This window comes from Zeus faber (assembly GCF_960531495.2).
Source record: "Zeus faber genome assembly, chromosome: 1".
Lineage (NCBI taxonomy): Eukaryota > Metazoa > Chordata > Actinopteri > Zeiformes > Zeidae > Zeus > Zeus faber.
This window is the reverse complement of record NC_137193.1, coordinates 26,156,034-26,183,799: the sequence shown is the minus strand read 5'-3', so window position 1 is coordinate 26,183,799 and position 27,766 is coordinate 26,156,034. Positions and strand designations below refer to the sequence as shown.

Below are 27,766 nucleotides of genomic sequence, written 5' to 3'. Positions count from 1 at the left end.
GGTAAGTCTAATTGGACGCAACTACAGTAAATCACGACCAACGGCGCTTCGCTTCCTGCCTTGACAGCTGTCACTGTGCGCCGAGGTCAAGGGGAGCGAAGCATGGCTGCCTTGTTTAGAGGCTCTCGGGGTTCATTGCTCCGGTGGAATAAGCATGTCGCCCCGACACTCGGTAATGTAATGTAATGTCTTTGTGTTTGTCCGGATCTCCGTGGTCGCTTGTGTTTTTTTGGTTTCTTTGTTTGTTTGTTTGTTTGTTTTTGATGCACAGAGAGACGGGATAAAAAAAAAAGGATGCTCTTCAACGTTTTATGTTTGGCCGCTGCCCCATGCGGCGTCCTGAAGGTAATTCAATTCGAATGGAAGGGGCTCTCCACAGTCTCCATGCAGGGCCTGCTGTTGGACACCTGCTGCGTTGCACCCTCACACATTAGCTGTAAGCATGTGCAGTCATGATCTGGGGTCTTTTGTGCGTTTTCTGCATGAAAATTCCAGTTGGTTGGTTGGGTGATGCATGCACCGTGTTGCTCACCATGTCAGCCCACCTTGATCATAATAAATATACTCACAAAATGAAATGCCGGGCCAGGTGCGTCATCGTGAATGAGGCTTTAATTTTAAACATAGCCGTTTTATCTGATATTTTGTTTTAATTTTTTGTTTTTTATTGTCAAAATGTGTCAACTTCTTCTGCATCATAGTCAAGATTATTTCAACACACCGAGGCCAAAACCCAAAGCCTTTTTCTGGACCCAATACCTTCCTTCATACCTACATGCTAAATGTACTTGTTGCAAAAACAGTGCACAACCTACCCCATCCCTACATGATACCTCCCTCTGCCCTGTACACAAATATATAGTGCACACATTAATTCTTAGTTTCGGTACTTCATTAAATAAGAGATCGATAATTTGTCCAAAAAACACTATTAAATTGTGTCTTAAAAAGTATTAAATGTAACTCTCTAATATCTGCAGACAGGGTGTCTCCTGCGTAGTGCATATTGTTCTCAGCGTGGGTCCCAATTAACATTATCCCTTTTCCTCCCAAAACCAACCATGCTCCTGAGTAGCACGCATCTAGTTTCATGTGTCGGCATCAGTCTTTTGTTGAAATAGTTTAATATTTGTTGAGAATTTCGCAAGAATGTTTTTTTTCTTAAGTCCTGCTTAATATCCAAAATGGTTGCAGGAATTATGAGATTCCGACAATCTAATCAATAATAATAGTAAAAATTCACAAAATAACCAAAAATTGAATTTACTTTTTGATATTTAACAGGCTGTCATGCTTCCATTAAAATAATTTCATACATATTCTGCAGGATTCTTTGTTTGCCTAGTCCTGTCTAAGAACTCATATTAGGCCACTGACAATTCCTCAGTGAGGAACTATTTAAATATAGTGTATTTTGTCAACCAAGCTTATTGAAGTTGAGGACTATAAGAAACTATTTGAATATTCTTAAATAAATATTGTGGATGCATGAAGGATTTTAAACTGTAAATGTAAGTAGGCTTTTTTGTTTGGTCATTTTTTTGGCCTTTTTTTTTTTCTTTTTTTTTTTCACTTAAACGCTTCATTTGTTTTTTGAGAGATTGTCAAAGACCTGATATCTAAGACCGACAGAGATGGATCTAAGTACTATACATGAAACAAACACTGCAAGCCAAATCTACGTCTGAAGTGACATTAGAATATGAATCCAATCCAAGTGTTTTGTAAGATGTTTTTGGTAGCATTGTCTCTGTGCAACTCAGCTTGTTTCCATGTCGAACCTTGTTATTATGTTACTTGGCAACATCGGAAAGGAGGGCTCACCCTGAATACGCTTTTGTGAGATTCAAACGAAGGTTCAATCAATCACTGTCAAAGAGACCAGAAGTTCCCTGAGCAGTGGAAGCCAGCATTGGTTGGGGTTGGCTGAAGAAAAGAGTGATATAACTTCCCAAATAATCTGATGTTGGTTTCAGCCTCTATGTATCAGCCGCATTGAGAGAAAGATTTTGTCAATGGTAAGATCTACCTAAATCTTTGATTGTTCAATCCAATTTTTTTTTTTATCCTAATTAAATGAATCCTCAATCTCAGAAATGCATTTCTGAGACGTTGCTTAATTTTAGATGAATAAGTTTGAGACTAGGAAATCCTACACTAAAGTAATGAAGGACTAGTCAGCTCCTTCTGCCTGGTCTTAGTTCAGATCATTTCTTTTCTTTTCATTTATTTATTGTTATGGTCGACTTGGGGGTCACACAACTATTAATCCAAACCAGACCCTGCCTCTGGCCAGGTCTACTGTAATTTAAGCCTTCACTTAGACCTAGACCAGCCCTTCCTTCCGAAATCAGATTTGTTAAGGCAAGACTATGGCAAATCTGAGACCATTTTACCATGACTGGCCATTTAGATTAGTCCTGATTAAAGGTAATCTGGGTTCGCTATTTAGTCATAGCACCATTGGAAAGTCACCAAATGACTTAATTGGCTTTTTGGGCCTTTAAAATTGACTGAAAATGCTTTGATGATTGGATAGTTAGCATGTCCAAATGAAAATATGGATAGCACAGCAACAGGTGACAAGTCTACTTCCTGTCTTAGTCCATATGATATTTAGACTGTCACAGCGTAGTTGTCGAGCTTAATGTCAATGCATTCGCTCTCGCCGGTAAGGCTCCTTTTCCTTATCTTTATCCCACCACTCCTGCGATGCAAGTTTCAATATGTTCTGCCGTGACTAAGCTTAAAGAAATCTGCCGTCATCTGATCGGATCTCTCCGTTTCCCTCCGTCAGTGTCGAGTCGCACAATGGCCTCCAAGACGCCGGTCGGCTTCATCGGGCTGGGAAACATGGGCAGCCCCATGGCCAAGAACCTTCTGAAAAATGGCTACCCCGTGATCGCCACAGATGTCTTCCCCAAGTCTTGCAAGGAGCTACAGGACATGGGCGCTCAGGTGAAGCTCCACGCCACAATCCCACCCATCATCCATCAGCATTGACACCCCGATGGATTTGCAAATTGATGGAGGACACATTTCATATTTACAACCGTGCCCCCGGGGTGGGGTGAGGGTGGGGTGAGGTTAGGGTGTACATACTTGTGCACAATCCCATCTGTACGGCTCACTCATTAAGCACTCGTTCACACAGTAGTATATCTTTTCAGCAGAGATTGCCCAAGAGCGGCGAGCTGTCACGCAGCATAGTTTGAGGTTTTGAACATGGCTGGTGCGGCATTCGAGTTTCGTGTAACGACAAATCGAGTGTGTAATACACTCAAGGTGTGTCTTCCAAGGTCTTACCAGGTCCTTGAGGTGCTTGAATTTCATCCTCAGAAATCAAAGCACTGGAATACCTTGAAAATAGCTCCTTTCGTGCTAAAGTGCTTGAAAAGTCCTTGGGAAAAATGACCATTGAAAACCTGTAAAAACCCCTGGTTTTGTTATTCAAATCTTAAATGTAATAAAAATGTTCCAGAATCGCTTTTATATACATTTTATGCCATGCATAATTGTAAATAGACACTTATAATAGTAGATGACAATGAGATAAAAAATAGATATACTGTAATAATATATATACTGTGTATATATAGATATAATATATAATAATTTAAATCATAGACAATTAGGCTGAGATTATATGATTTAATAAAGATCACATTGAATATGAATACTGAATATTTTACATTTGTTTTTACATTAAGTTCTTGGAAAATGGAAAAAAATAGTGCTTCAAATAAGTACTTGAGAATCCATGAACTTAATTTTGTAATGCTCAGACGAACCCTTGGTTTTCCTCCTGTTTTGTTTTGGAACAAACAGGTGGTGGACTCCCCGGCGGACGTGGCGGAGAAGGCCGATCGTATCATCACCATGCTGCCCTCCAGCCCCAACGTCGTCGAGGTCTACACGGGCCCCAACGGCATCCTCAAGTGAGTCCGCCTCGGGGGAATTCACGCCGGGGACGTAGCAGCGGAGGCCGCTCCTTTGCTTTTCTTTCCAGAAGCTCGATCCCCGGCGACGTGAGCGTACGAATGCAAAAGCGTTACGAGCGCTTTGCATTTCGACCAATCTGTAGAGGGGATGTTGTCCCACCCATTGATACCAGCTGCTAATTTCATGGCGCAGTATGACACAACACAGCAGTTGTTTCCTGCTTTGCTAAAGTGATTTCCTGTCCCTTCAATGCTAACGGGGTCCCATTTATTTATTATTTCGGGCATGATACACACAAGGTAAAAGGCTGGTGGTTTTGGTGCGAAAGGCCCAAAGGTCCTGTTTGTGGCTCCTCCTCTTCAGGAAGGTGAAGAAGGGAACACTCCTGATCGACTCCTCCACCATCGACCCGGCCGTCTCCAAAGAGATGGCCGTCGCCGCGGAGAAGATGGGCGCCGTGTTTATGGACGCCCCCGTGTCGGGAGGTAACGTCAAGTTGAAAGCGCCGCCGCTTCGGGAAGCAAATACACCGCTGAGTGTCTATTTTTCCTCCCCAATATCCCCTCCATCTTATCAACCTCTGTTGACCATCTCACGTCCCGAAAGCCCCCCCCTGTCTGTTTGAAATGTATAATAGACTTTCAACGTTAGGGTGGTACATCTCTGGCTCGTTTTTCTCTGTTCAAGCTGTTTATCAAATGGTCGATCTATATGATCAGAAATACTGAGTTGACCAAATCCATGTGATGCTTTTCAATAGGTACAGGGATAACCTTACATTCTATAGTCCCTTAAACTATCGATCCCCAGTAATGGCAAAACAATCCTCTTTGTATATGCTATGCCCTTGAATTTGAATGTGTCTGTCACCGTTTCCTTTCTTTAATGAGTAGTGGCACTGGATCGTCATTATACATATACTTAGAGGAATAAGAGGAACAGGGTCATAAGTAGGAACCGAGGATTTTCAGGTTCGGTCTCAAACGGCCCGTGACCTTCCGCCCGTGTGTCTCAACCGTCTTGCTTTCGTTTGTGTATCTAAACTTTTTGCCGCCCTTGGGTTTAGTGCGAGAACATGGGTCGTAATTACAGAGCGGTGCAGGCCAGTGGGTGCCCTCGCTCTGGGCTTTTACTACCGCCTTGACCGGCGGTCTTAAAGGCAAGGTTAAGGTTTTAAGTCCTCATTATGTTCGCCCCGTCTGCCAGTGACGGCTCCTTGACAGAGCACAGGATCGCCAGTCGCCCTTAATGGGGCTAAGCTGCGATGTGGAATCCCTTGTCAGTGCTTTTCATGTTGATGGAGCCGTAATGGCGGGTATCCCGTGTCACTGCCTTTCATGTCAGATAAAGAGTCATAAAGAGGAGAGGAGCTGCCCTCACATGGAGGGTAGAGGAGGGGAGGAGGGGGGGAGATAAGACGTGTTGCAGTAAAAGCCTGTCTCTTCGGAGGCCGACTGCGGGCCACTGCGTGGCTCATACGCGCACACGCACGCCCGCACCATCTCACACACACACACACACACACACACACACACACACACACACACACACACACACACACACACACACACACACACACACACACACACACACACACACACACATCCAAAAACGCCAGATTCACTCAAAGTTTTCACGTGAGGCTAAGCGGCGTCCTTTTGCCACACATTTTATTAGTCGCAATCACCGCCGAGCCTGTTTGTTTTTCTGTGGCGCAATCTGTAGAAACACACCAAAGACACACAGCGTCTCTCTCTGTCTCTGTCTCTGTCTCGCTCGCCTCTCTCTCTCTCTCGCTCATGTACACACACATACAGACTTGATCTAAACTGGTGTGTTTACTGGCTGGCGTCAGCAGAAGAGACTGGCTGCAGTGAGTAAGATCAGAGTCCTGAGTCTGTTACTCTCCCGAACACACACACACACACACACACATTATTGTTTACATACTGTAGACAGTGTGCAGTAAGTGAGTGCAGTCCTGTGTGAAGGTTCCTGTCCCCTGGCTTTTAGCTAAGCCCCTTTTACTAGCTGGAGATGACCAATGATTTACCTGCTACCTTTGGCCTCTGCAACTTGCCCCGCAGCCAGACACACACACACACACACACACACACACACACACACACACACACACACACACCCCCACTAACATTGAGCACTACGGTTAAGCCCCCTGACGTGGACAAAAAGTGGTCCAGCAGTGATAAGCAGAGCTGAACTTGTGAAGAGAGGTTAAGAGTCGGGACTCCAGAGAAGGGCCCGGGTCAGCTCAATAGGAAGTACAAGGGTGAGAGTGTGTTTTTGTATGTGTGCGTGTGGGGTGGGGTGGAGTGGGTTGTTCCTTTTCCCTTTCCCACTCCTCTGCCCCTCCCCCCTTCTCCCAATCTGTGAATGGAACGCTAAGGCACGTGTTCCATATTCCAGCCAGGAGATGGCACTCTACCCAAATAGGGCCCTGCCATAGTCATGTGAGTGCGTGTGCACGCATTCTTTTTCTCTCCTTTTTATGATGTGTGTGTGCAAGGGAAGAAAATCGCTTGTGGGTTACATCGGTTCACCTGAGTGACTGACACCAGCCTTTATGGTTCATGTGCTGACCTGCAGCGACACAATGATAAATCAACGGTGTTGCAGTTATGTTTGTGAAGGCCAGTTTTAAAACAAGCACCACATGGGGCTCAATGCTGGAAAAGAGTCTCTATTCTATGTATGTGTGTGTGTGTGTGGGTGTGGGTGTGTGTCTGTCTCTTTGTACCCTGCGTGCGTCACTAGAGGTTTGGCCGTCTCTTCCACTGACTGAGTTGTGGAGAGTAAACCCCTTTGAGAAGCGATAATCACAAAGAAAAAGTCTTTGGTCGCTGTGTCTTTCTGTGTTTCTCCTTTTTTATACACTCACCGCTGTCTTTTTATTTTTTTTTTATTTATTATTATTTTTTTTTTATCTTTTCCCCTGCGCACTGACCCACCGCGTGGCCCAGATGCATCTTGGTACAGTCTTACAGAAACTTACAGTCTCACACACACACACACACACTATTGCATCTTGCATTAGCGGCAGCAACATGCACACCAGCATGCACGTTAACATTCGCTCTCAGGCGCTTGTGCCACCGTCTGGTGTCGTTAAAAGGGTCCGCATGCGAAGTCGACCCACAACAAAACGGCTCCTGACGTCACGAGCTCGGGGTGTTGGCACAGCCAGGAGCAAAAATAGGAACCCCAGGCTAACGAGCAGCGGGGTCGTTAGCAGTAATTACCCAGAATGCCTGTGTCTGCGTCTGTGGACCCGCGGTGGGTCGCCACATCGCTAGCGGCTGCCTGCTTTAAAAAAAAAAAAAAAAGGCCCTTTTAAACAAACAAAAAAAAGAATAAAATGCAATCTTTCATTGTGCGTCCACCGATCCTGGGAAAGTCGGCTATCGGTACGAATGGAAAATGGCGGCGGGATCGCCTCCCATGGGACGACAGGCTCTCTGGCTAATGTTTTGCATGTGAGGTCCAATAAACACTCGGCTAACTATTCGTTAGGCCGGTGCCCTGAAACAAGCCTAATCATACCCCCCAACCGCCCCACCTTGGGTGTGGGTCATTTTTCCGACTGTTTGAACGCCGTCCTCCAGCATCTGGGGAAGTCTGCCAGTTGCAGCTTGGAGAGTCTGACCCCCCCCCCCCCTTGGCTCAGGCCCGAGGTTCCCGTCCGGTCAGCGAAAGGAATAGAAGAGCACACAAGCCAATCAAATAATCCGGTCTGAGAAGGGGATTAATTAGAAGGATTAACTGTTCACGTCACGGCGGTTCAGTGAGGGTTAGGCATCAGGAATCTGGTTAGAGGAGTCAAGACCTGTGAGTTGGTGGACGAGGGCTGGTCTGGGCACTGGGCGGGCTGTTCCCGTTGACGGCCAACTAGTGTGGGAGAGGAGGAGGGAGATGCCGTGGTCGAATGGCCAGATTAGCATAACAACTCTTTTCACTAAAGGGGTATTGGTGACATGCATTGGGGTGGACCAAGGTGGGGGTGACAGGGGAGAGTGATGGAGTAAGGGTGGTGTTGGAAAGGAGGGTGTTTGGACTCCAGATGGAAGCAGACTCGCAACAGCTGGGTGACTGGCCCTCGCGGCTCTGTCCCGGTGTCATCTGCTGCGAGCGCATGATCATGCAGACTAATGGTCAGCTGGTGTATGGGGTCTCCATCAAGTCCGTCAAATTCAGCCCGAGACCCGCACAACATGTCACTCATCTAGCATGGAATTAGCATTCTGTCTATATGAGTGACTGTGTGTGTGTGTGTGTGTGTGTGTGTGTGTGTGTGTGTGTGTGTGTGTGTGTGTGTGTGTGTGTGTGTGTGTGTGTGTGTGTGTGTGCGCCCACCAACCATTCTAATTGGGGATCATGATTGGCCCGCTCTGTACTGGATGGGTCTCCTTGTACCAGTGGGAGGGATTGATTGTGGATCTCCCCAGCTCTGTCTAATGCTCCCACTGTGGACATTGACCGGCCTGCACCCTGCTGGATTACACAGCTACCAATGATGCTGATTATTACGGTGATGACAGCAGGCTTTATTGGTCAAGGCCCAAGCAATTCCACCAAAATGCTTGTGGCTCACGGAGACGTTAATTGAGCGACGGTGTTCGTATCCTGGGTTGAACCGGCTCTCACATCATCTTGATCTGTTTCTCTCAAGTGAGCTTTCTGCGGCAGCCTACTTGCCCAAATTCTCATGGCGTGACTGTGTGCGAGAGCCCGTTCTCATGGCCCGGCGCTCGTTAACCGGGGCCGATAAAGAGTCTGTTTTTAACCTAACAGGGCACCATTAGCGATGTTGGCAGATAAACTGTCGAAATGGCAGTTTTGTTTTTTTTTGGTTTGTTTTTTGTTTTTTTCCGAATGTGAAAGAGCGATTTTGGTAAGCGCACACCCACTTACATTTCACTTATTTACTTGATATCCGTCATGCTTTTTTTACGGGGCTTGTTTGGGTTTTTAATTTGTTTGAGAAAAAGGATCTGCCCTTGGGTGTAATTATAATGGTGGACCACATGAGGCTGCACCATTGGCCCATAAACATTCTAACCCCGCTGGTTCTGGGCATACATGGCGAGCAGTCAATTCCCCAATCAATAAAGACAGTTCTGTTTTTGAGTGCTGCGACTTGATTCACCTGATTTATTGATGCCAGCTACGGGTCCAAAGTTTTCCTCTTGCATATACACACACTTAAGTAATGCCACTGGGAATAAGGGTTTCTTTAAGTTCTGCCGCAGCCTGTTTGCACAAGCTGCATTTTAACAAAATTGACGTTGCACGTTGACATCGGAATCATTCCTACACTGTATCCCTGTCGGCATTTCTGTGGCGAAAATGAATTTTTTTTTTTTTTTTTTTTTTTTTGTGTGTATCATAATTGTCAATTTGGTGGAAGTAGATGGAAATGGTTGGAGAGGTGTGAATCCCAACAGATCCCAACAATTCAGAATCAAATGTTCTATTGCCATTTTTAGGTTTAATGTGCAATGACGTGCATAGACAAATCATTAAACTACAAAAAAAAAAACAGGTTATTTAGGAAATGAAACAATCGATGAAACTCGCAGGACCGTCTGAGTTGAAGTTGTTTTTAATTCCGCACCCACAGAACTTCACACTGAGTTCTGAGTTGCGATCTCACCAGCTGGAATTCAGCCAAACGGAGATGGCAGTCCGGTACGTTTGGAGTGCAGCCCCCGTTTCCCATGATGCCTCTGAGAGCCTTTTTCCGACTCCGGATCTTACAAGTTGTAAAACTCCTGATTTCACAGTGAAATGGAAAATGCTGAGGTTTTTTCAAGAGCTCGTTATTTTCCAGGGCTGGGCGACAAATACACTGATATCAATGATTTGACAAGATCTTGGGAATGACTGTTGGTGCTTTGATAAGATATTTTATACAAACAATCATTAGTAATGTGGCTATTATGACCAAGCAGGTAGATGCATTTATTAGAGCAGGGTTCTACCCAAAACCCTTACCCTATTTTATGTATTTAATTGATAATGGACTGATCAGCCATAACATTAAAACCACAACTAATAACCACTTATATTGTGTAGCTCCCTCTCGTGCTGCCAAAGCAGCTCTGACCGGTCGAGGCATGGACTCCACAAGACCTCTGAAGGTGTCCTGTTGTATCTGGCACCAAGACGTTAGCAGCAGATCCTTTAAGTCCTGTAAGTTGTGAGGTGGGGCCCCCATGGATCGGGATTCTTGTTCCAGCACGTTCCTACAGATGCTCCATCGGATCGGACCATAACCCTGACCATCCACACGATGAGGAAGAAAATGTGATTCATCAGACCAGGCCATCTTCTTCCATTGCTCCATGGTCCAGTGCTGATGCTCATGTGTCCATTGTAGACGTTTTCGGCGGTGGACAGGGACAGCATGGACACTCTGACTGGTCTGCGGCTACGCAGCCCCATACGCAGCAAGCTGTGATGCACTGTGTGTTCTGACACGTTTCTATCATAGCAGCATGAACTTTTTCAGCAATTTATGCTACAGTAGCTCTTCTGTGGGATCAGACCAGATGGGCTATACTTCACTTCCCACATGCCCAATGAGCCTTGAGCACCCATGACCCTGTTGTCGGTTCACCAGTTGTCCTTCCTTGGACCACTTTTGGTAGGTACTACCCACTGCATACCAGGAACACCCCACAAGACCTGTTATTATGGAGATGCTCCAACCCAGTCGTCTAGCCATCACAATTTGTGATGTCACTCAGGTCCTTGCACTTGTCCATTTTTCCTGCTTCCAACACATCAACTTCAAGAACTGACTGTTTACTGGCTGCCTAATATATTACACTCCTTGACCGGTGCCATTGGAATGAGATGAGCAATGTTATTCTGTGTGTGTGTGTGTGTGTGTGTGTGTGTGTGTGTGTGTGTGTGTGTGTGTGTGTGTGTGTGTGTGTGTGTGTGTGTGTGTGTGTGTGTGTGTGTGTGTGTGTGTGTGCTTGTGCTTGTGCTTGTGCTTGTGCTTGTGCTTAGTATGTGAGTGTATATATACACACAGTATAGATACACACAAATGTTACATGTTAAAAAAACTTTATAAAATACATGTATCAGCACTTAGACTTGATGTGCCTGCGAACCAATGATCCTTTGAGCCACATGAAAATAATAATAATTCACATTCCTAACCTTAGAACAGTCTATGGCGTTCAAAAAACTGCATTACTTTATGTAACGCAGCCTTACACTATATTTGACTATTACGATAACTAAAATCCCAGACAATATCTAGTCTTGTATCACAATAGCATATCACTTGTATTATTTTCTTTGTAGGGTTTGCAGGGAGCCATGTCAGTTCATGTGCGAGTCCTGTTTGTTCAGCCTAATATCCACCAATCTAGTTTAATATAAAGATGGAACCCATGAAAAGGGCCAACTGCCTCGTAACTGTGGGAAGCGGCATCGTGGAGGAGCGACAGACTGGGTGGCTACAGAGTCGCCACCTGCTCTAATAGTGGCGTACTTATATACAAGAACACTCGTGCACACAAACACGCACACACACGTCCATTCAAAGAAACCCAGATGAGCATTTTCACAAAAGTCATACACGGACCCGTGCATGCACGTGCACACACGCTCTCACTCATCTCGCACACGTGCGCACGAACCACTTCAAAAGCAGCTTGTGTTTAAAAGGTTACAAGGCTATAATGAAGTGTGTGTGTGTGTGTGTGTGTGTGTGTGTGTGTGTGTGTGTGTGTGTGTGTGTGTGTGTGTGTGTGTGTGTGTGTGTGTGTGTGTGTGTGTGTGTGTGTGTGTGTGTGTGTGTGTGTGTGATGAAAGAAGTGCTAATTAATTTAGCGCTCACTACAAACACGACAAACCAAAATTGTTTCTCTGATCTTCCGCGGACTTCGCACACACACTCGTTCACCCTGTTATGTTCATGCGTAATGGCTGGCATTAAAGCGTGCTGTTAACAGCTTTTCTCAGCAGCCTTTGATAGCGGGTTTATCTCAAATCCAGTTATGAGATGTGATGAGATGAAGGAGTCTGTACATGTACACTACCGGAAGCAGGACACAGACGCGCGCACACACACACACACACACACACAGGTTTCACAGGAGTAAGTACTCAGCTGTCCCATCTTTTTCTTTGGAAGCTTAAGTTCATTATAGACACTTTGGTAGAGGGGACCGAAAGGAATCTGAAGAGGGGCTAGGCAGAGGCGTATTCATGCCATTGTTGCATTGCAAATCGTTCAACTTCACGATTTAAGAGCAATAAACAGTGTGCGTAGCTACTGAATTAGTTGAAGACGACGAAGGAAGACACATTTTGTCATTGACCTGAATGAGACTTTTCAGATTCTTGCTTCCTGGTCCTCTTCCGGTCAGGAAACCCCCTTCTCTGAGACTGTATTAATCTGTCTTGTCGAGCCCCAGCATGGGGTAGGGTTGTAACATTTTGTTACTCCTTTTAGAATTGAGATAAAACCTCGCAGTACCTCATTTGTCCACATGTTCTGGTATTAATTAGTGTTGAGGCGATAGTTGTCTGTGGATGAAGTTGAAAGGACGCTGTTAAATTCCAACAGTTTACAGAAGAGTTTTGAAGTGGTTCGACTGTGGGGCGGGTTGCAGACGTACGGCGTATTGTATGTATGTATGGCGGCGAAGAATTGTCGTTTGCCAGTCCAAATGACTCCATGTTAAGCATATTCCAATGTGGCATATGTCCAGTCAAAGAGCAGCCAACTCAGGCTTAACAGCTAAATTCCCAATCGGTAAAGACAGCGGCACTTCACTGTCACAAATGTGCGGCCATACGTCTGTATTATGTTTTCAAAGCATAGAGACTATTATGAGCATCATGGCTCTCTGACGAACGGGAATCTTCCTGTCTCACCCAATAAGCTGCAATAATAACGATACAATCAGCGCATACCCCTGATGATGTCACAGATGATAAAAGTAGCACATTCTGGATTCATATTTGCCAGCGCCAAATCAACGTTTTGGCGCATGACACGCGGTAGATTCACATATAAATCAGCTTGATTTGGCTGAAATCAATCCATAACTCTGTACTTCAAAAATCCACGGCTTTATAACATGGTGAACACTGCCCAGTGTGTTAATGACAATAATGCACCATCTTATTCCGTTACTTTTCCATTCATGCGAACAAAGGAAAACAAACCAACCAGTACGCTGTTTTACTCAACTATTTAGGTCCAGAGATGCACAACGACAACATTCCCAAAACCACAATATGGTCACAGCAGTGAACTGCACCGTATTCAAATTCACTACGAACTAAAATGCGGTGGCCCCCACGACCTGCCACCAGCGTCCCCAGGTCCACTCTCTCCTCTCTACTCATCTGCCCCCCTCTTCCTATCCTCCCTCGCCCTCAAAACCTCACCACCCCAACCCTACCCCTACCCCCCGGTTGGGGTCCACCCCTAGGGGGCGCCGCGTGGTCGCGCGGCACTCACGATTCGGGAGTGTCAACCCCGTCGGGATGAATGGGACGGTGCTCCCACTGCTCACGGCCGCCTCATTAGGATTCCTCTTTAATCCGTCTCCGACAGGACCGGCCCGAGAACGCCTGGCGCACACACACACACACACACACACACACACACACACACACACACACGTACATCTACTACAGCCTCGCACGACACATATGCGCTCGACTCTATGCATAATCCACAGCGACAGACTGACCACCCTCCACCCCCCCCCCCCCTCTCTCACTCACACACACACACACACACACACACACTCCTCCTGTGTTATGCTAATGACACGTTATTCTTCCAGGAGCGAGGATCTTCCATCATCCCTGTGTCGCTCCTTATAGAAATCCACTACAGATCATAAGAGCTTATTATGGGTGATTAGTTAATTTGAGGGAGGGAGGGAGAGAGGGAGGGGAAAAAGGAGGGATGGTAGGTAGAGTCGGGGGAGTGCCAGAGCCATATTGTTTTTTTCTTTTCCTCTCTTTCTGTTTTCTCACTCTGTCTCCCTCCCTCTCTCTACCTTTCTCTTGTTCTACCTCTCTCTACCTTTCTCTCTCTCTCTCATACTTCTTTCTCTATCCACCCCCTCTCCGTCCCTCTGAATGTATTGATCCGACCATGGACTGTGTTATCAATAATCTCCTCTTTAGCAGACCCTCGAACAGTGATCTCCGCTAATGAGCCAGCACGGTTGTGACACCGTGTGTGCGTGTGTGCGTGTGTGCGTGTGTGTGTGTGTGTGTGTGTGTGTGTGTGTGTGTGTGTGTGTGTGTGTGTGTGTGTGCGCACATTTGTGTACAGAAGCGATAGATTTGGTCGAAGTGGATTCTCCGCGATTTTCTCTTGCCGTTCACCGTCATAGATTTCTGTTGGATTTGCTGAAGGAATGCCTCATTTCTCGCTGACTCGCCACTTTTTTTTCTTTCGATCACACTTTCTACCTCTGCGGCAGACTTCCTGCGTAGGCATGTCTGCGCGTTGGTTATGAAATTAGCACAAAAACTGATAAGAAACTGTTGGGAAATGGTAGGGGAAACTGACGTATATTTTATGAAATGGGCCCTTTTGGGGAGGATTGTTGGTGTTAAATGGAGTATTTTAAGTATTCATTACAGCATGGAGCTAATTGGAGGAAGCATGAATTCAAATATTGATTATAATGTGAATACTGTGTGTTATGACTGAAACAAGCATAAATTACATGGCACTGTTCAGATAACTTTCGGGATCCAAAACAAACTACTTGGCGTAACCAATCAGAAATCTTACAAGAAACACAACTGCCTTAACTCACTGGAAGGCTAACGCCAGCAGCTCGAGAGACGTCGATCGGATTAAACCAGACGCTGAATTTAAGCGTTCTCAGTCGGAACGGGAATCACACGGAGGGGGGAGAAAAAAAAAAAAATCTGACGGAAGTCGTATAACTGTGATATCCATGGTGGCGTGTGTGTGGACCATATGTGTGTATGATCGGTGTGTGCGGCGGCCGTATGCTGAGCGTGTGTTCGCCGCAGTCCGCAGGCAGCTGCCGCAGTGTGGGCCTGGGGCTTCATTATGTGGCCCTAATGACCTGCTGACAGCCCTTCACTGGGACACACACACACTCTCAGAGTACCGGTGTCATCCTCCACTTGACAGCAGCGTAGCCAATTAAGGTGGGGGGAGGCGTAAATTGATGTATATTTATGTTTATAGGTCACTGAGATACACGGTGGGAAGGAAGAGTCTTCTCCTCTAAACTTGTCTCTCTCTTCTCTTCTCCGCTGGAGTCTGATAATGTGGTTTCAGCTTTTTTGTCCCTGCTAAGTCCTCTTTAATTATTAACACCGACATTATTAGCCTTTCACTATTAAGAGGCATTTCATTAGAGCCACACAGCACCCTGAAGAGCCATCTCCAAGCACGGGCATAAACGCTTTCTCACTGTCTCGCTCGCTCTCTCTTTCTTTCTCTCTCTTTTTTTGCACCGTCACCACTAGAGACCTATTAAGGGCTGAACTTTTACCCACTACACAACTTCACCAAGTATCGTGTATCTGCAAGTTTTACTTTTTTATGTTGCCAGCAGTTTGCATGCACTTATACATGTATGTGCAACCATGTTTGTATGTACTCCTGCCCATGCACGTGTTAACATTGAGAGTGTAGGCTCGTTGGGGGTGCCATGGCAGACTGCAATTTGGAACGGCCGCTTCCTGCCCCCTTTGCGCCCAGACACCCAGGTTTATTGCCGTGCTAATCGGGCACATATTCAGCAGCCCCTCTCTCCACTTTGTCAGGACTAGGAATCCGCCAGAACCCCCATGTTGGGGCTGGGGAGGCAGGGTGGAGTGGGGTTGGAGGGGATGGGGGTGGGTTTGGGGCTGAAATTGGCTGCAGAAACACGGCATGCTCCTTAAGCCATCAGGCAATGGGGAGGTACGGCTAATTGAACATGATAAAGTGTAAAGTTAATTACCCCTCACGCCTGTCACTGATACACCCATGGGGGCGGTGGGGTATAGCCCTGGGCACAGCTGTTGGTGTGTGTGTGTGTGTGTGTGTGTGTGTGTGTGTGTGTGTGTGTGTGTGTGTGTGTGTGTGTGTGTGTGTGTGTGTGTGTGTGTGTGTGTGTGTGTGTGTGTGTGTGTGTGTGTGTGAGACAGAGGGTGCAGGAGGAGGGCTAAAGGGACAAAGGCAGGGCCTCCCCCGGGGGTCGTGTGGCGGATGATGGCAACAATCGGCTTTTAAAGATGCCCGTGTCCCTCTGGTGCAGCTCTTTTTAACACGCCTGTCCCCCTTTGAAACACACACACACACACTCACTCAGACAGATGACCTTTAACAAACAGTTAAAGTCTTAGTCTTAAACAGCCGAGCAGTTAATGTGTTTGTTGTTTAGTGCAGCTATATGAAGTCTTCCAGGACGTGAGTACTCCACTCCTGTCGTCTCTTTTAGGTTCATTTTAATCACAACGTGGCATAAGGAAAACCACCCTATACAATTGTTTACTATGAACATATTTGTGAGCCTTATTCAGAAGGGAGACCGTCTGTATGGTTCACATATTTATTTATTTTTGTTTGCATTAAGATCCCCAACTGTGTGTGTGTGTGTGTGTGTGTGTGTGTGTGTGTTTTTGTGTGTGTTTTTGTGTGTGTGTGTGTTTTTGTGTGTGTGTGTGTGTGCGTGTGCGTGTGTGTAGGAGTGGGGGCGGCCAGCTTGGCTAACCTTACCTTCATGGTGGGCGGTGTGAAGGAGGAGTACCAGGCTGCTCAGGAGCTGCTCACCTGCATGGGAGCTAACGTCGTCTACTGCGGTCAAGTGGGCACCGGACAGGTGAGGACACACACTGAAACACACACTGGTCCTCACAAGTATAGCAACACAAACATGCACGCACAAATGTCCACACAGCAAAGGTGGGCTGTCCAGGGTTTTGTTCTCACAAGTATAGCAAAACACACACACACACACACACCAATATATTTGGTTGGACAATATTGTATACGTTCAAAGGACTTGGTGGTTGCGATTAGGGCTGGGTATTGGTACTCAATACCTTTTTAAGGTATCAACTGAAATGACCCAATACCAAGTAGTATAGAAACTTCTCCAGTCAAACTTCACCTGCATTAAATTCTTTGTGTCCCCGAATCGAGAAAACAATGACTTTGTATGGTTTTGCTCACAGCGAATCACCGCAAGTGTTCAATTTAATGCGACGTGTGATTGGTCCACTCCCGCAGCAGCTACAACAGTCTGTGGTGGTGACGTTGAGTGTGATCTATTTTACGGAATTGGCAGGCCGGCGTGCCGAGATGCCACCTAAAAGTTCAAAACCAACTATAAAACTGTCTATACTACATGCCTGTGGCATCTGAGTGGCGTAGTGGCATTTTACTCAACTGAATGCTTCTATTCACCTGATGGGTATAGTCGAATAAAAAAGGTATCGAATGAAGTACTCTATTGGTATCGGTATCACTTTGCGGGTATTAGTACTGCTATCGTAATTTTTGAAACAATACACAGCCCCAGTTGCGAGTAAATGTTTTAAGTGTTGTTTGCTCACACAGAAGTTACACCTTTGTTTCATGAAATAAAGCATAAACACATGCTTACATACTCCTTAATGTATGTAGGTGCCATTTTCTACCTTAAAGTGCTCTCTATGAAGCATCACACGCACACCCCCCCCAATTTACACACAGTCGTGGTGTACCTCCTCTTTGTTTCTTCTCCTCCAGGCGGCTAAGATCTGCAACAACATGCTTCTGGCCATCGGGATGATTGGAACGGCAGAGACCATGAACCTAGGAATTAGGTACGTACGTAGGTAGGGAGGGAGGGAGGGAGGGAGGGAGGGAGAGGGGGAGAAAGAGAGAGAGAGAGATCATCGTAGCAGTTGTGATTGGAGAGATATTTCACAGACTATCATTCGCAGTACCTGATATATATTCAAATAGGAGTGTGGATGTGCGCATCTGAGGTAGAGAGAGAGACGGATGAGGAGATGCGGCCCGTCGCTCTGATTTACATCTGCTGATTGAGCTTTCACTGCCTCGCTGTCACAACCCTGTCACTGCACGGCGTCTGGGAACTACCGATCCCATCATTCAACACGCCTCTTCCCCTGGTGCAGGGCCACTTTGGTCCCCGGGCCGGGGGATGATGGGAGGTGGGGTTTCATGCAGTTTAATGGGATTTTTAAAATGTCCAAAGTGCTCTCCTCTAACTCTCCAGACACTTAAATGACCATACATCCAAGGAAGTACACATAACTACGATCTGCATAACCACTCATGTAGAGCAAGCTCCGAGCTTGTTCACTTTCTTCCTCTTTGGAAATGATGTCCTCCATTTCGCCGGAGAAATTGGAGCTGCTTTACTCTCTCTCTCACACACACACACACACACACACAGACGCACACGCGCACACACGCACACACATGCGCGCACACATCACATCGTAGATCCAGAATTATTAAACCCCGGCGCTTTCCGTGAGCACCCGTCATTCATCCGGCGCATGCACGCACCCTCCCTCCCGTGCGCCGGTCCCTCTCGTCACCGCGCGGCTGTATTAGTGGACCTGATTTATGCGCGCCGTGACAGAGGAGGAGAATTGGCGCGAGCGGCTCGTATATAAATCCCCCCACTAGGCCTCTGAAATATGAAGGCATTACGGAGGCAACACAGATTTACAGTACACACTGCCACGCTGTGTCTGATACGCACGCACACACACACACACACACATAGTCTCTCATTCACAAGCCCTGAAGACAGCACTTTTTTACCAACCTGCAATTTATCGGCACACCGGATATTTGGAAATAATCTTAACCTATGACGAAGGAAAGAGTAATAAGAATCTCGTCGCCGCAAGAAGTTTGGGTATTAATGTCGCTCCTATCCACTGGCCTATATACAATTTTGATATTTTTTTGTGCGTGTCGGCCTGCCTCCATGTTTCTCTCGCTCCCCTCATCCTCCGATTCTCTCCATCTGTGGGACTTTATTAGAGGGGAGGACAAAGACTCATGGTTTAGCAAAGAGCCTGTGACCGTCAATCTCCCACGCTGCAGTGCGGCCTGGCCCCTTATGCAGAGCGGAGCGTCCACTCCCTCGCACATGCATGTGTCCTCCCTCTCTCTCTCCCTCCCTCCCTCTCCCTCCCTCTCCCTCTCTCTCTCTCTCTCTCTCTCTCTCTCTCTCTCCCTCTCTCATCTGTGAGATAGGACTCAGAGCCAATTTACAGGAGAACGGCAATAACATTTTATCATACCGGAGTTGGGCCTCAGAGCTGCCCTTTCCTCGATACCTGTACACACACACACACACACGCACACACCCTCAGCCAGTCTTCTCCATGCCACTAATTTGTTGATCTCAGATGGAAGCTCGGATCATCTCCAACTGAGCGTGACGTTCTCTCGGCGCAGGGAATGGCCACGCATGACAATTATAACCACACACACACACACGCACACTGTGTCTCTCTTTCAATCTCTCTCCCTCTCAGTCCCCCCCCCCTTCTCTTCCCCTTCGCCTTTTCTTTTTTACATACTCATTTCACCCCCACCATCCCTCCATCCCCACGCCCAGTGTCAGTGCGGCGTGCAGCCAGTTAGCCAAGGATGGAGAAGAGGGGGTAAAAGCGGTCGGGGGAAGGGGGGGGGAGAAGAAGAGCGGCGAGTCTAACGATGCACTTCAAGATAAAGGGGGAGAGAGGGGAAGAAAGAGGGAGGGAGGGAGTGAGAGGAGGCGAGGAAAAGGAACAACCCGTGAGGGGAAAATGAGGGCTTCACAGCTTAATATCCACGGTCTATGCGGGCTATCGCACACACACACAGAGACACACACACACACACACACACACACACACACACACACACACACACCTCTCTGAAAAGCACGCCCCCTTATGTCGAAATACAGAAGGCGTGCAAGACATTAGCTACCAGAGCCACTTAAGACTCCCTCCACCACTATCCCTCATTCTGCAGGAAGTGAATTGCGAGCGTATGTTCAGACGAAGATGAAAGTCACCGGGATAAGTGCACTCGTGTCGTCTTTTTTTTTTTCCTTTTTTTTTTTTTTTTAAGGCAACTGTGAACGCCGCGGTGTGTAAAAGCGCAGCGTTCCCACTTTAATGTCGTAATAACAAACGGCTGCAGCAGCAGTAGCCACGGCCGCAGCCTGTGGGGTGCAGGGCGCGGGGCATCCTCCTCCTCCTCTGCTGCAGCCAGGATACGACGGCTAATCGCAGCCAAACAGACACTTCATCTCACCGCCGCAAATGAACTCCACCTGCTCCACCCCTCTCTCTCTCTCTCTCTCTCTTTTTCTCTCCCCATCCTCTGCTTTGTCCTGTTATCCTCCCTCACGCGCCGCAACGCTCTAAATCTTTCACTCCCTGCTGCCGCTTAGCCCTTTGCTGCCGGAGGCATCGCACAGCAACACGTTTGATTCTCTGAACCTGTGTGTGCGCGTGTGTGTGTGCGTTTGAGAATGTGTTTATCCGTGTCAATCTTGTTAAAGCGTGACATGTCCTCTTCTCCACGCAAATTAGCTCTGGCGAGGAACAACAACACCGCTGCGTCAGCTAATAACCGTGGCCGTTTTGGTGTGTGTGTGTGTGTGTGTGTGTGTGTGTGTGTGTGTGTGTGTGTGTGTGTGTGTGTGTGTGTGTGTGTGTGTGTGTGTGTGTGTGTGTGTGTGTGTGTGTGTGTGTGTGTGTGTGTGCTGGATGTGAGCAGGAGGCGAAGTTCATTGATTTATCGTTAAACAGAGGACAACAGCTCCCCGTCAGCGTCTCTGGTCACTATAACAAACGATCTGCGCGCTCGGACGCGCTTTATTGTAGCTCAGCCAGTAACCTTTTCAGCTGCTGACCCAGAACTGTGTGTGTGTGTGTGTGTGTGTGTGTGTGTGTGTGTTGGATTACAGAGATGGGGGGGGGGGGGGGGTGTTGTGCGATGTCAAACATACATATGTCCCCCAGAGTCCTCAGACAGGGAGGTGTCAGTGGGATGGGCAAGAGAGAGGGAGAGTGGTGTTGGTTAGGGGGGGTTGGAGATATGGAGAGAATGATTTGGAGGAAAGCGAGGGAGGCACAAGACGCAAAACTGATGGAGCCAGCGAGAGACGTCCATTAAAAAAAATTTAAAAAAAATACACACACAAGCATAAAACACAAATGTCTTACTTATAGTATATTTCAAAAACAGCCCATTTAAGAGAGAGAGAGAGAGAGAGAGAGAGAGAGAGAGAGAGAGAGAGAGAGAGAGAGAGAGAGAAGAGAGAGAGAGAGAGAGAGAGAGAGAGAGAGAGAGAGAGAGAGAGAGAGAGAGAGAGAGAGAGAGAGAGAGAGAGAGAGAGAGAGAGAGAGAGAGAGAGAGACTTTGCGAACAGAGGCAGACGGCTGTGAATCTGGGAAGGGGGCGCAGGAGGGAGCGCCCCTACGTGACGGCTAGCTATCTTAACGGCTCCCCTGTGCTCCTTGCCTGCTTGCCCTCTTCTCCTTTGCTCCCTTTCTCTCATGGAGAAGGGCTGATGGAGAATAGATGCGTGCTGGCAAACATCAATACTGCATTAGCCAAGCATTACCGAGCCCCCGGCCATTAACACTGAGGAATGGCCACAGACGGGCACAGAGTTCAACAGGGGTCACAGCCCATCCCCCATATCACGCACCTCCCTCACGTCACTGTTCTCCTTAAGCTTATTCTTTGATATATCTCTTTATGTGGTAGCCTGGCCTTCCCCCTGTTCCTATTCCCCTGAACCCCTTATAAATGCTGCATCCAGATGAGTACATACAGTGAGTCCGCATGGTCTAGTAGCAATTCTCTTGTATTTTCTCTCTCTTAATGGTTCCAGACTGGGCTTGGACCCCAAGTTGTTGGCCCAGATCCTCAACATGTCATCGGGCCGCTGCTGGTCCAGTGACGCCTACAACCCAGTGCCGGGAGTCATGGAGGGGGTGCCCTCTGGCAACAACTATCAGGGGGGCTTCGGCACCACCCTGATGGCCAAGGTGACGAACTGGCACGACCAATCAAAATAGAATAAATATAAAACATGATGTATCAGTCAAGCAGTGCAATATGTTGTTTTCGATGTTCCCAGGACCTTGGTTTGGCCCAGAGCACGGCCACCAACACAAAGACCCCGGTCCCCCTGGGCTCCCTCGCCCACCAGATCTACCGCCTCATGTGCGCCCGTGGCTACGCTAACAAGGACTTCTCATCCGTCTTTCAGTTCCTACGTGAGGAGGAGGGACAGTGAAGAGAGGGGGGTTAAAATACCAACCACACACACACACACACACACACACACAGACACACACACACAGACACACACTAGAACCTCACAATGACTGCCCCAGTGGCCCTAGACCCTCTTTACCCAGTAGAGGCCGAGGCCTTGCCCTCAGGCAGAGATCTATGGGTCAATTAGCATATGGTATGTAAACACTTACCCCTGGATGTATCCGATGCATCATATTTCTCAATCCACTGGGTAATGCTGTTACTGACCTTAGACCAGCATCTGGAGACGGCCCGTGTGTATGCGCGTGCGTGTGCGTGTGTGTGTGTGTGTGTGTGTGTCGGGAGACTGTCAATTTGATGCAATGCTTATTGACAAATCATATAACACACAGTATACTTGAGTTCCTCCTTCTGACCCTGGTTCAGGTATATTTAATTTTTTATTTTTTTATTGATTTGATTGTCAGGTTGTCAGTTTTTTGTGAGAATTGGAGCTCTCTTTCCATGAGATGTGAAAGGAAAAAGTATGAATAGAATGTGTGTGTGTGTGTGTGTGTGTGTGTGTGTGTGTGTGTGTGTGTGTGTGTGTGTGTGTGTGTGTGTGTGTGTGTGTGTGTGTGTGTGTGTGTGTGTGTGTGTGTGTGTGTGCGCGCGCGCGCGTCTTATCGCCTCTCTCAGCAACAGATCCAACAGCTCATTTCTGCTCACCTCTGCATGAACAACCTCTGGTATGAATGGTCTTAATGGAGATTCAATTTACAATTACTGATAAGGCCATTGACAGTATAACCCCTGCCGGACACTGGGTGCTTTCAAGTGCCCAAGTCATGAAAATAAAACGAAAACATGGTAACGTGAGACTTAACTGTAGTCTCAGAGGTAAGACTCGTTTTGATTCACTAGAAACGGAGCCTTACTCCAACCTCATCTTGTCCCTTCATTTTGTCCACTCACTCGTCCATTAAATTTCATCGAGTGTTTTACCTCAAGAAGACACCGGGGGCCGGCTTTCTGTGAGGCCCGGCCTGCCGCGCCCACTGCCGATTGGACCAACCACTGCAACCTCCCAAGAAATACTGTGAGAGGCATTTGGTTCCACAGGATGTTTCTCTGGTCCCATGGAGCAAGCGGAGCTGTATGGATATACCTCTCTTTTTCCTCTAGTTACAGAAACGTACCTCTCTGCCATGTTATATGGGGCCGCCTAGCGAAGCCTCTGTCGTGTTTGTTGGGCTTCCGTTCACTTTTTACTTTTCGTGTTGCAAAAACGTTGCACTCCCTCAGGCACTTTCCCGACTCGATCGGAAAAGGAAAAAAGAATCTCTTACTTGCGCTGCTCAAATGTACATAATGTATATTTGATTTTGTTTTTGTTGTATGGAGGAGGAAAATGTTGGAATTGTTCACAAAGTTTGTTTAACTTTAGCTGTAAATGTTGGTCACAAAAGAACCTATTGTTCATCTTCTGTAAATAGAATTCAAAATTCCACACAAAAATTAAAGACGTTCTCCCTGTTGAAGATTTTGTCTGAATATTTAATATGATTCCAAGTAAAGCTATGTTATATTATGTACTGGTCTCTCCTGTAGATGCTACTGTAGAGAAATTGAAACTGTAGAGCAGCAGGAACAAAGAACCTTGTACAGTACAGACTGAACGAGGTATAATGGACATCAATAAATCTTATGCATATACCCAAAAATTATATCCACTTGGGTTCCTACTTGGTGAGGAAAAGGATTTAAGGTTCCAATCTAGATTTTTTTTTTTCAGCCTTTCCGCCTAGCCTGATCTTTTGACCTTGTGGTCCCATGGCATTTGGTCTACCAGCCTTGCCCGGCTTTGACCTAACACCAGCCATCCATCCATCTAGCCAGCCATCCACCCAGCCATCCACCCACCCACCCATCCATCCATCCACCCATCCACCCAGCCACCCACCCAGCCAGCACATCCCACCTTGTGGTTGGCTGTTGTTCCATTGTTCCTCCAAAGCTCTTCGGCAGAAGCTCGTATAACACCCAACGTCATTTGGGGGAGAAATAGAAGCACTAATCTCAGAATGATGCCCTTATTTCCATCATCGCAATGAAACGGGCGCTAGAAAACAAAGGCGGTTTGCTATTATTCACATCTCGGGGCGGTCGGTGTCGGTGTTATTTCGCGACATTTTATGGAGCTGCTGTCGTCTGAGTGGAAGTCGCAGGCGGGGAGCAGACTGTGGCGAGCCTGACGGTGGCAGGAGTTGTGTAGTGGGTTTGTGACTCACTTGTTATGGTTTTTGGGGGTTCATCATCACGCCTTCACAAGTTCATGAGCCTGTACTTGACCCTCTGAGAACTGGGTGTTGTTTTTGTGTCACTCCAGCCTAATCTAGCCCACTATGAGGTTTGTGATTTGATTTGTACCATTCACACATATGATTAAGAGACGACGGGAGTCCTCTTTTATTTTATCACACGTGAAGCTGACTGTCCGACATTTTACCTATTAAACTAGCCTTTGGAAGATAGTCTAGTTTGGTATCACTGGAAAAATAAATAAATCATACCAGCCCAGCTCGCCCGAGGGAGCTGATCTGATTCATATTTGGGTGTTTTAATTAGCTCGGGCTTTATAGCAGGCTGCTGAGCCCGTGGTTTCCCCATTAAAGGACACATGAAAGCTGGCTTGTAAAGGAGCCGCGGTAAGAGCGTCCCGCGCTGACGTCGTAAGGAGGACACGACCAAGCACTCCTACCAGCCCCAAAGCGCCAGGGCCAGCCGGTCTGAGCCAGAGGGGCCTCACCCTCGCAGCCAGCTAACCAGTGGCGGGACAAGACGGCGGGTCCAGACGCACCGCAACGTCCAGGGCCCTAAACCAGAATCCTGCATCAGCCTGATGTGTCAGCAGGAATTCACTGTTTTGGTGTCTGATGTCCGCTGGTGTTTGTTTCTGGTGGGATCGGATGTCAGCCCTTTGATACAATGAATTGTGGATAGAAATCTCGCAAAAGCTGCCTTAGTTGATCATTGCCTCATTCACCAACATTGCTGTCTCTGATGAAGCACAAAGTACTATGATTTGCGTTGCATATACAGTAAGAACTTTCTGTTCAATTTTCATCGTACCACGTTTAAAAAAAAAAATAATGAGCGCATGGCCGTTCAAAATGTGGGACATTCAAAAGACATTTTAATGGCACACTGTAAAAAAAAATGTCAATGATTCAGTGCTGTGTTCCACAATGGAAGATGAAACTGCCGATTAAAGTCATACACCGGGGAAAGACATTCACCCTGTCGCAGAGCCCCGAAGCCCTGCCCGTTGCTGGCTCACTGTTCCGCTGTTTATTGAAAGGTTATTAACAATACGCGTGTCGCATGTCCAACATGCACCAAATTCCACACGGCACATCACTGGGTCCCCAGCAATACACCCACCAAATTTGAATTAGATCAGATCAGATCGAGATAATCAAAGGACATACATTCATACAGACAGACAGTGATTCCTGCCTTTGTAGTTATTAGATAGTAATAACCTTGCCCTCGTAGCTCCTGAGTCTTTGGAACTAACTGCCACCCCCACCTCTGCCGCCAACCCCTCCCTCTGCTAACCACGTGCCACAATTTAGAGAATGAAAACAGCCTAAGCTCTTTAACGTTGCCGCTGTGATAAATACCTGAGGCGACGGCGCTCATTATTTCCCCATTATAGCTGCCGGTGGATCCTCTTGACTTTTTTAACAACCCCCTCTTTAAGTGAAGTAAGAGCAGCGGGGTCACGGCTAGTGGGAGCGGGAGGTTCCTTTAAGTACCCTGTGATTCATATCAAACGTATGCTAAGTGGCACGCGGCTAAATGAGTAGCTGCGTGTAAAGAGGCATAATAACTTGCCTGGATGCTGCGTAACAGGCCTGTGCGCTATATTTGTCACCCTCTCTGTTTTGCTCTGACTGTATTAATGCGGCCCTTTTTTTTTTTTTTTTTTTTTTAACTCAAACCCGCCAATAGAACTCTTTCTTTTCTAGGCGATCCTATATCCACGCCTGCAGTGTCTGCACATCAACAAAACACCCACACGAGTCTTCCTGTTTTTGCAGACAGCATTCTCCCATCCTTAGTCATTGACTCCACTTAGGTTCATTAGTGAAGATTATTCCTCTGCAGACAGCAGGTCAGCGTGCAACATGTCACAGCGACAGGGAGGCGCACAATGGCAGCTAATTATAACTATGAAGTCCTCATTAGAATATTTATGGGGTTGTAGTGAGTTGTTGTTGAAGCAGGGACCCCACTTACTGGTTATGAGCTCACATCTCAACACCATACGAGCAAACATCGCAGGGCATTTAGGGCGGCATGGTGCCCGTCCCCCACTCGTCTTTTAATGCTGTCCAACTGTTCTTTTTCTATGTCTTCCCTCTCATTATCTCTATCATCTTCTCCTTTGTTACTTCCGAAAGTGAAACTCCATAAAGAGCTCGCTATTATGTCCATGAACTTCTGGCTTCCTATTATAATGCAGGATCTGATGATAATACCATGGCACTGATAATATTACACAAAGCCCTGTGCGCTCTAGCATCTCTGAAACCCTTCCATGCCCACACCTGGAACCTTCAGTCTACCACAATTCCATGTATGTACGTGCACAGTGATAATATTTTACTGCTCTACCATCACCAGCACGGTACAGGTGTGCCCACTGACAGTCCTCCATTCTTAAATACTGCCACTAATACCAACTTAACCCACTAGCACAATTAATGCATGGTCAGTGTACTCAGTTCCGTACGGGTCTCCACCAACACCAACCCTACTATCATAATGGTTTAGAGCTACCTCCCCAACTGATGTGTTTTCTCGTCATCCAAAGCCACCCACGAGCCCTTTCAGCTGTTTCAGACAGATCCTTTAGAGCTGATCTCAGAACGACCCCAAATTCTTAAAGGAATGATGTAGTCGATTTGGCTACAAACCCTCTCGCCCCTATCTCTATCTATCAAATGTGTGGCTGCCAGCCATGACCCCTTGCCACAGCTACTAAATCTGTATACCTTAACCTCTTCCTCCTCCAAAGGCTTCCTCCATTACATCCTCAAACAGAACTGTTAACTCAACGAAATGCAGGATTCACTCCCTATCCGATTACAGAATCATGTCATGTCTCACGGCAGCTGACACAATTATCTGTGGAACCTGGAGTTGTGTGCCAACATCTGCCAACAATTTCCAGTCCCTCACCAAAGCTACAATTACAAGCTTTGTTTCCATCGCTATCCAAACAATCTTTCAATAAGTCGATTGTTGTGAAGCATCACCAGCACATCTCTCGTGCCCTAGAGTATATGCGCTTGTCTGTACCTGCTATCTGCTAGGAACTCCTAATGGGTTCTTTCAAGCCCTTATAAACCCTGATTCATGATTTTGGTCCATCTTAAATGACTTTCCAAGGTTTCATGTTTGTATGAGGCCTGGGCCCTAGATAGGAGGCTCAGCGGGCATTATGTGTTTTTTTTTTTTAATTCCAGGCAT

The 27,766-nt window shown here is 46.9% G+C and overlaps 1 protein-coding gene across 1 annotated transcript; it reads left to right on the top strand.

Moving 5' to 3' along the window:
• Positions 1–62: 62 nt before the first annotated feature.
• On the top strand, positions 63–23,752 carry hibadha (3-hydroxyisobutyrate dehydrogenase a). The gene is made up of 8 exons (XM_080015838.1): positions 63–172; positions 2,798–2,958; positions 3,829–3,938; positions 4,306–4,427; positions 16,672–16,805; positions 17,717–17,793; positions 21,855–22,011; positions 22,104–23,752. The coding sequence occupies exons 1-8, from the start codon at positions 103–105 to the stop codon at positions 22,260–22,262; spliced, it is 990 nt and encodes a 329-aa protein (XP_079871964.1). The 5' UTR covers positions 63–102; the 3' UTR covers positions 22,263–23,752.
• The last annotated feature ends 4,014 nt before the right edge of the window (positions 23,753–27,766 follow it).

Coding starts and splice junctions, on each gene's coding strand:
- hibadha (XM_080015838.1), top strand. CDS start 103: ATGGCTGCCTTGTTTAGAGGCTCTCGGGGTTCATTGCTCCGGTGGAAT. Junction 173..2,797: donor GCATGTCGCCCCGACACTCG/GTAATGTAATGT, acceptor TCCCTCCGTCAG/TGTCGAGTCGCACAATGGCC. Junction 3,939..4,305: donor GGCCCCAACGGCATCCTCAA/GTGAGTCCGCCT, acceptor CCTCCTCTTCAG/GAAGGTGAAGAAGGGAACAC.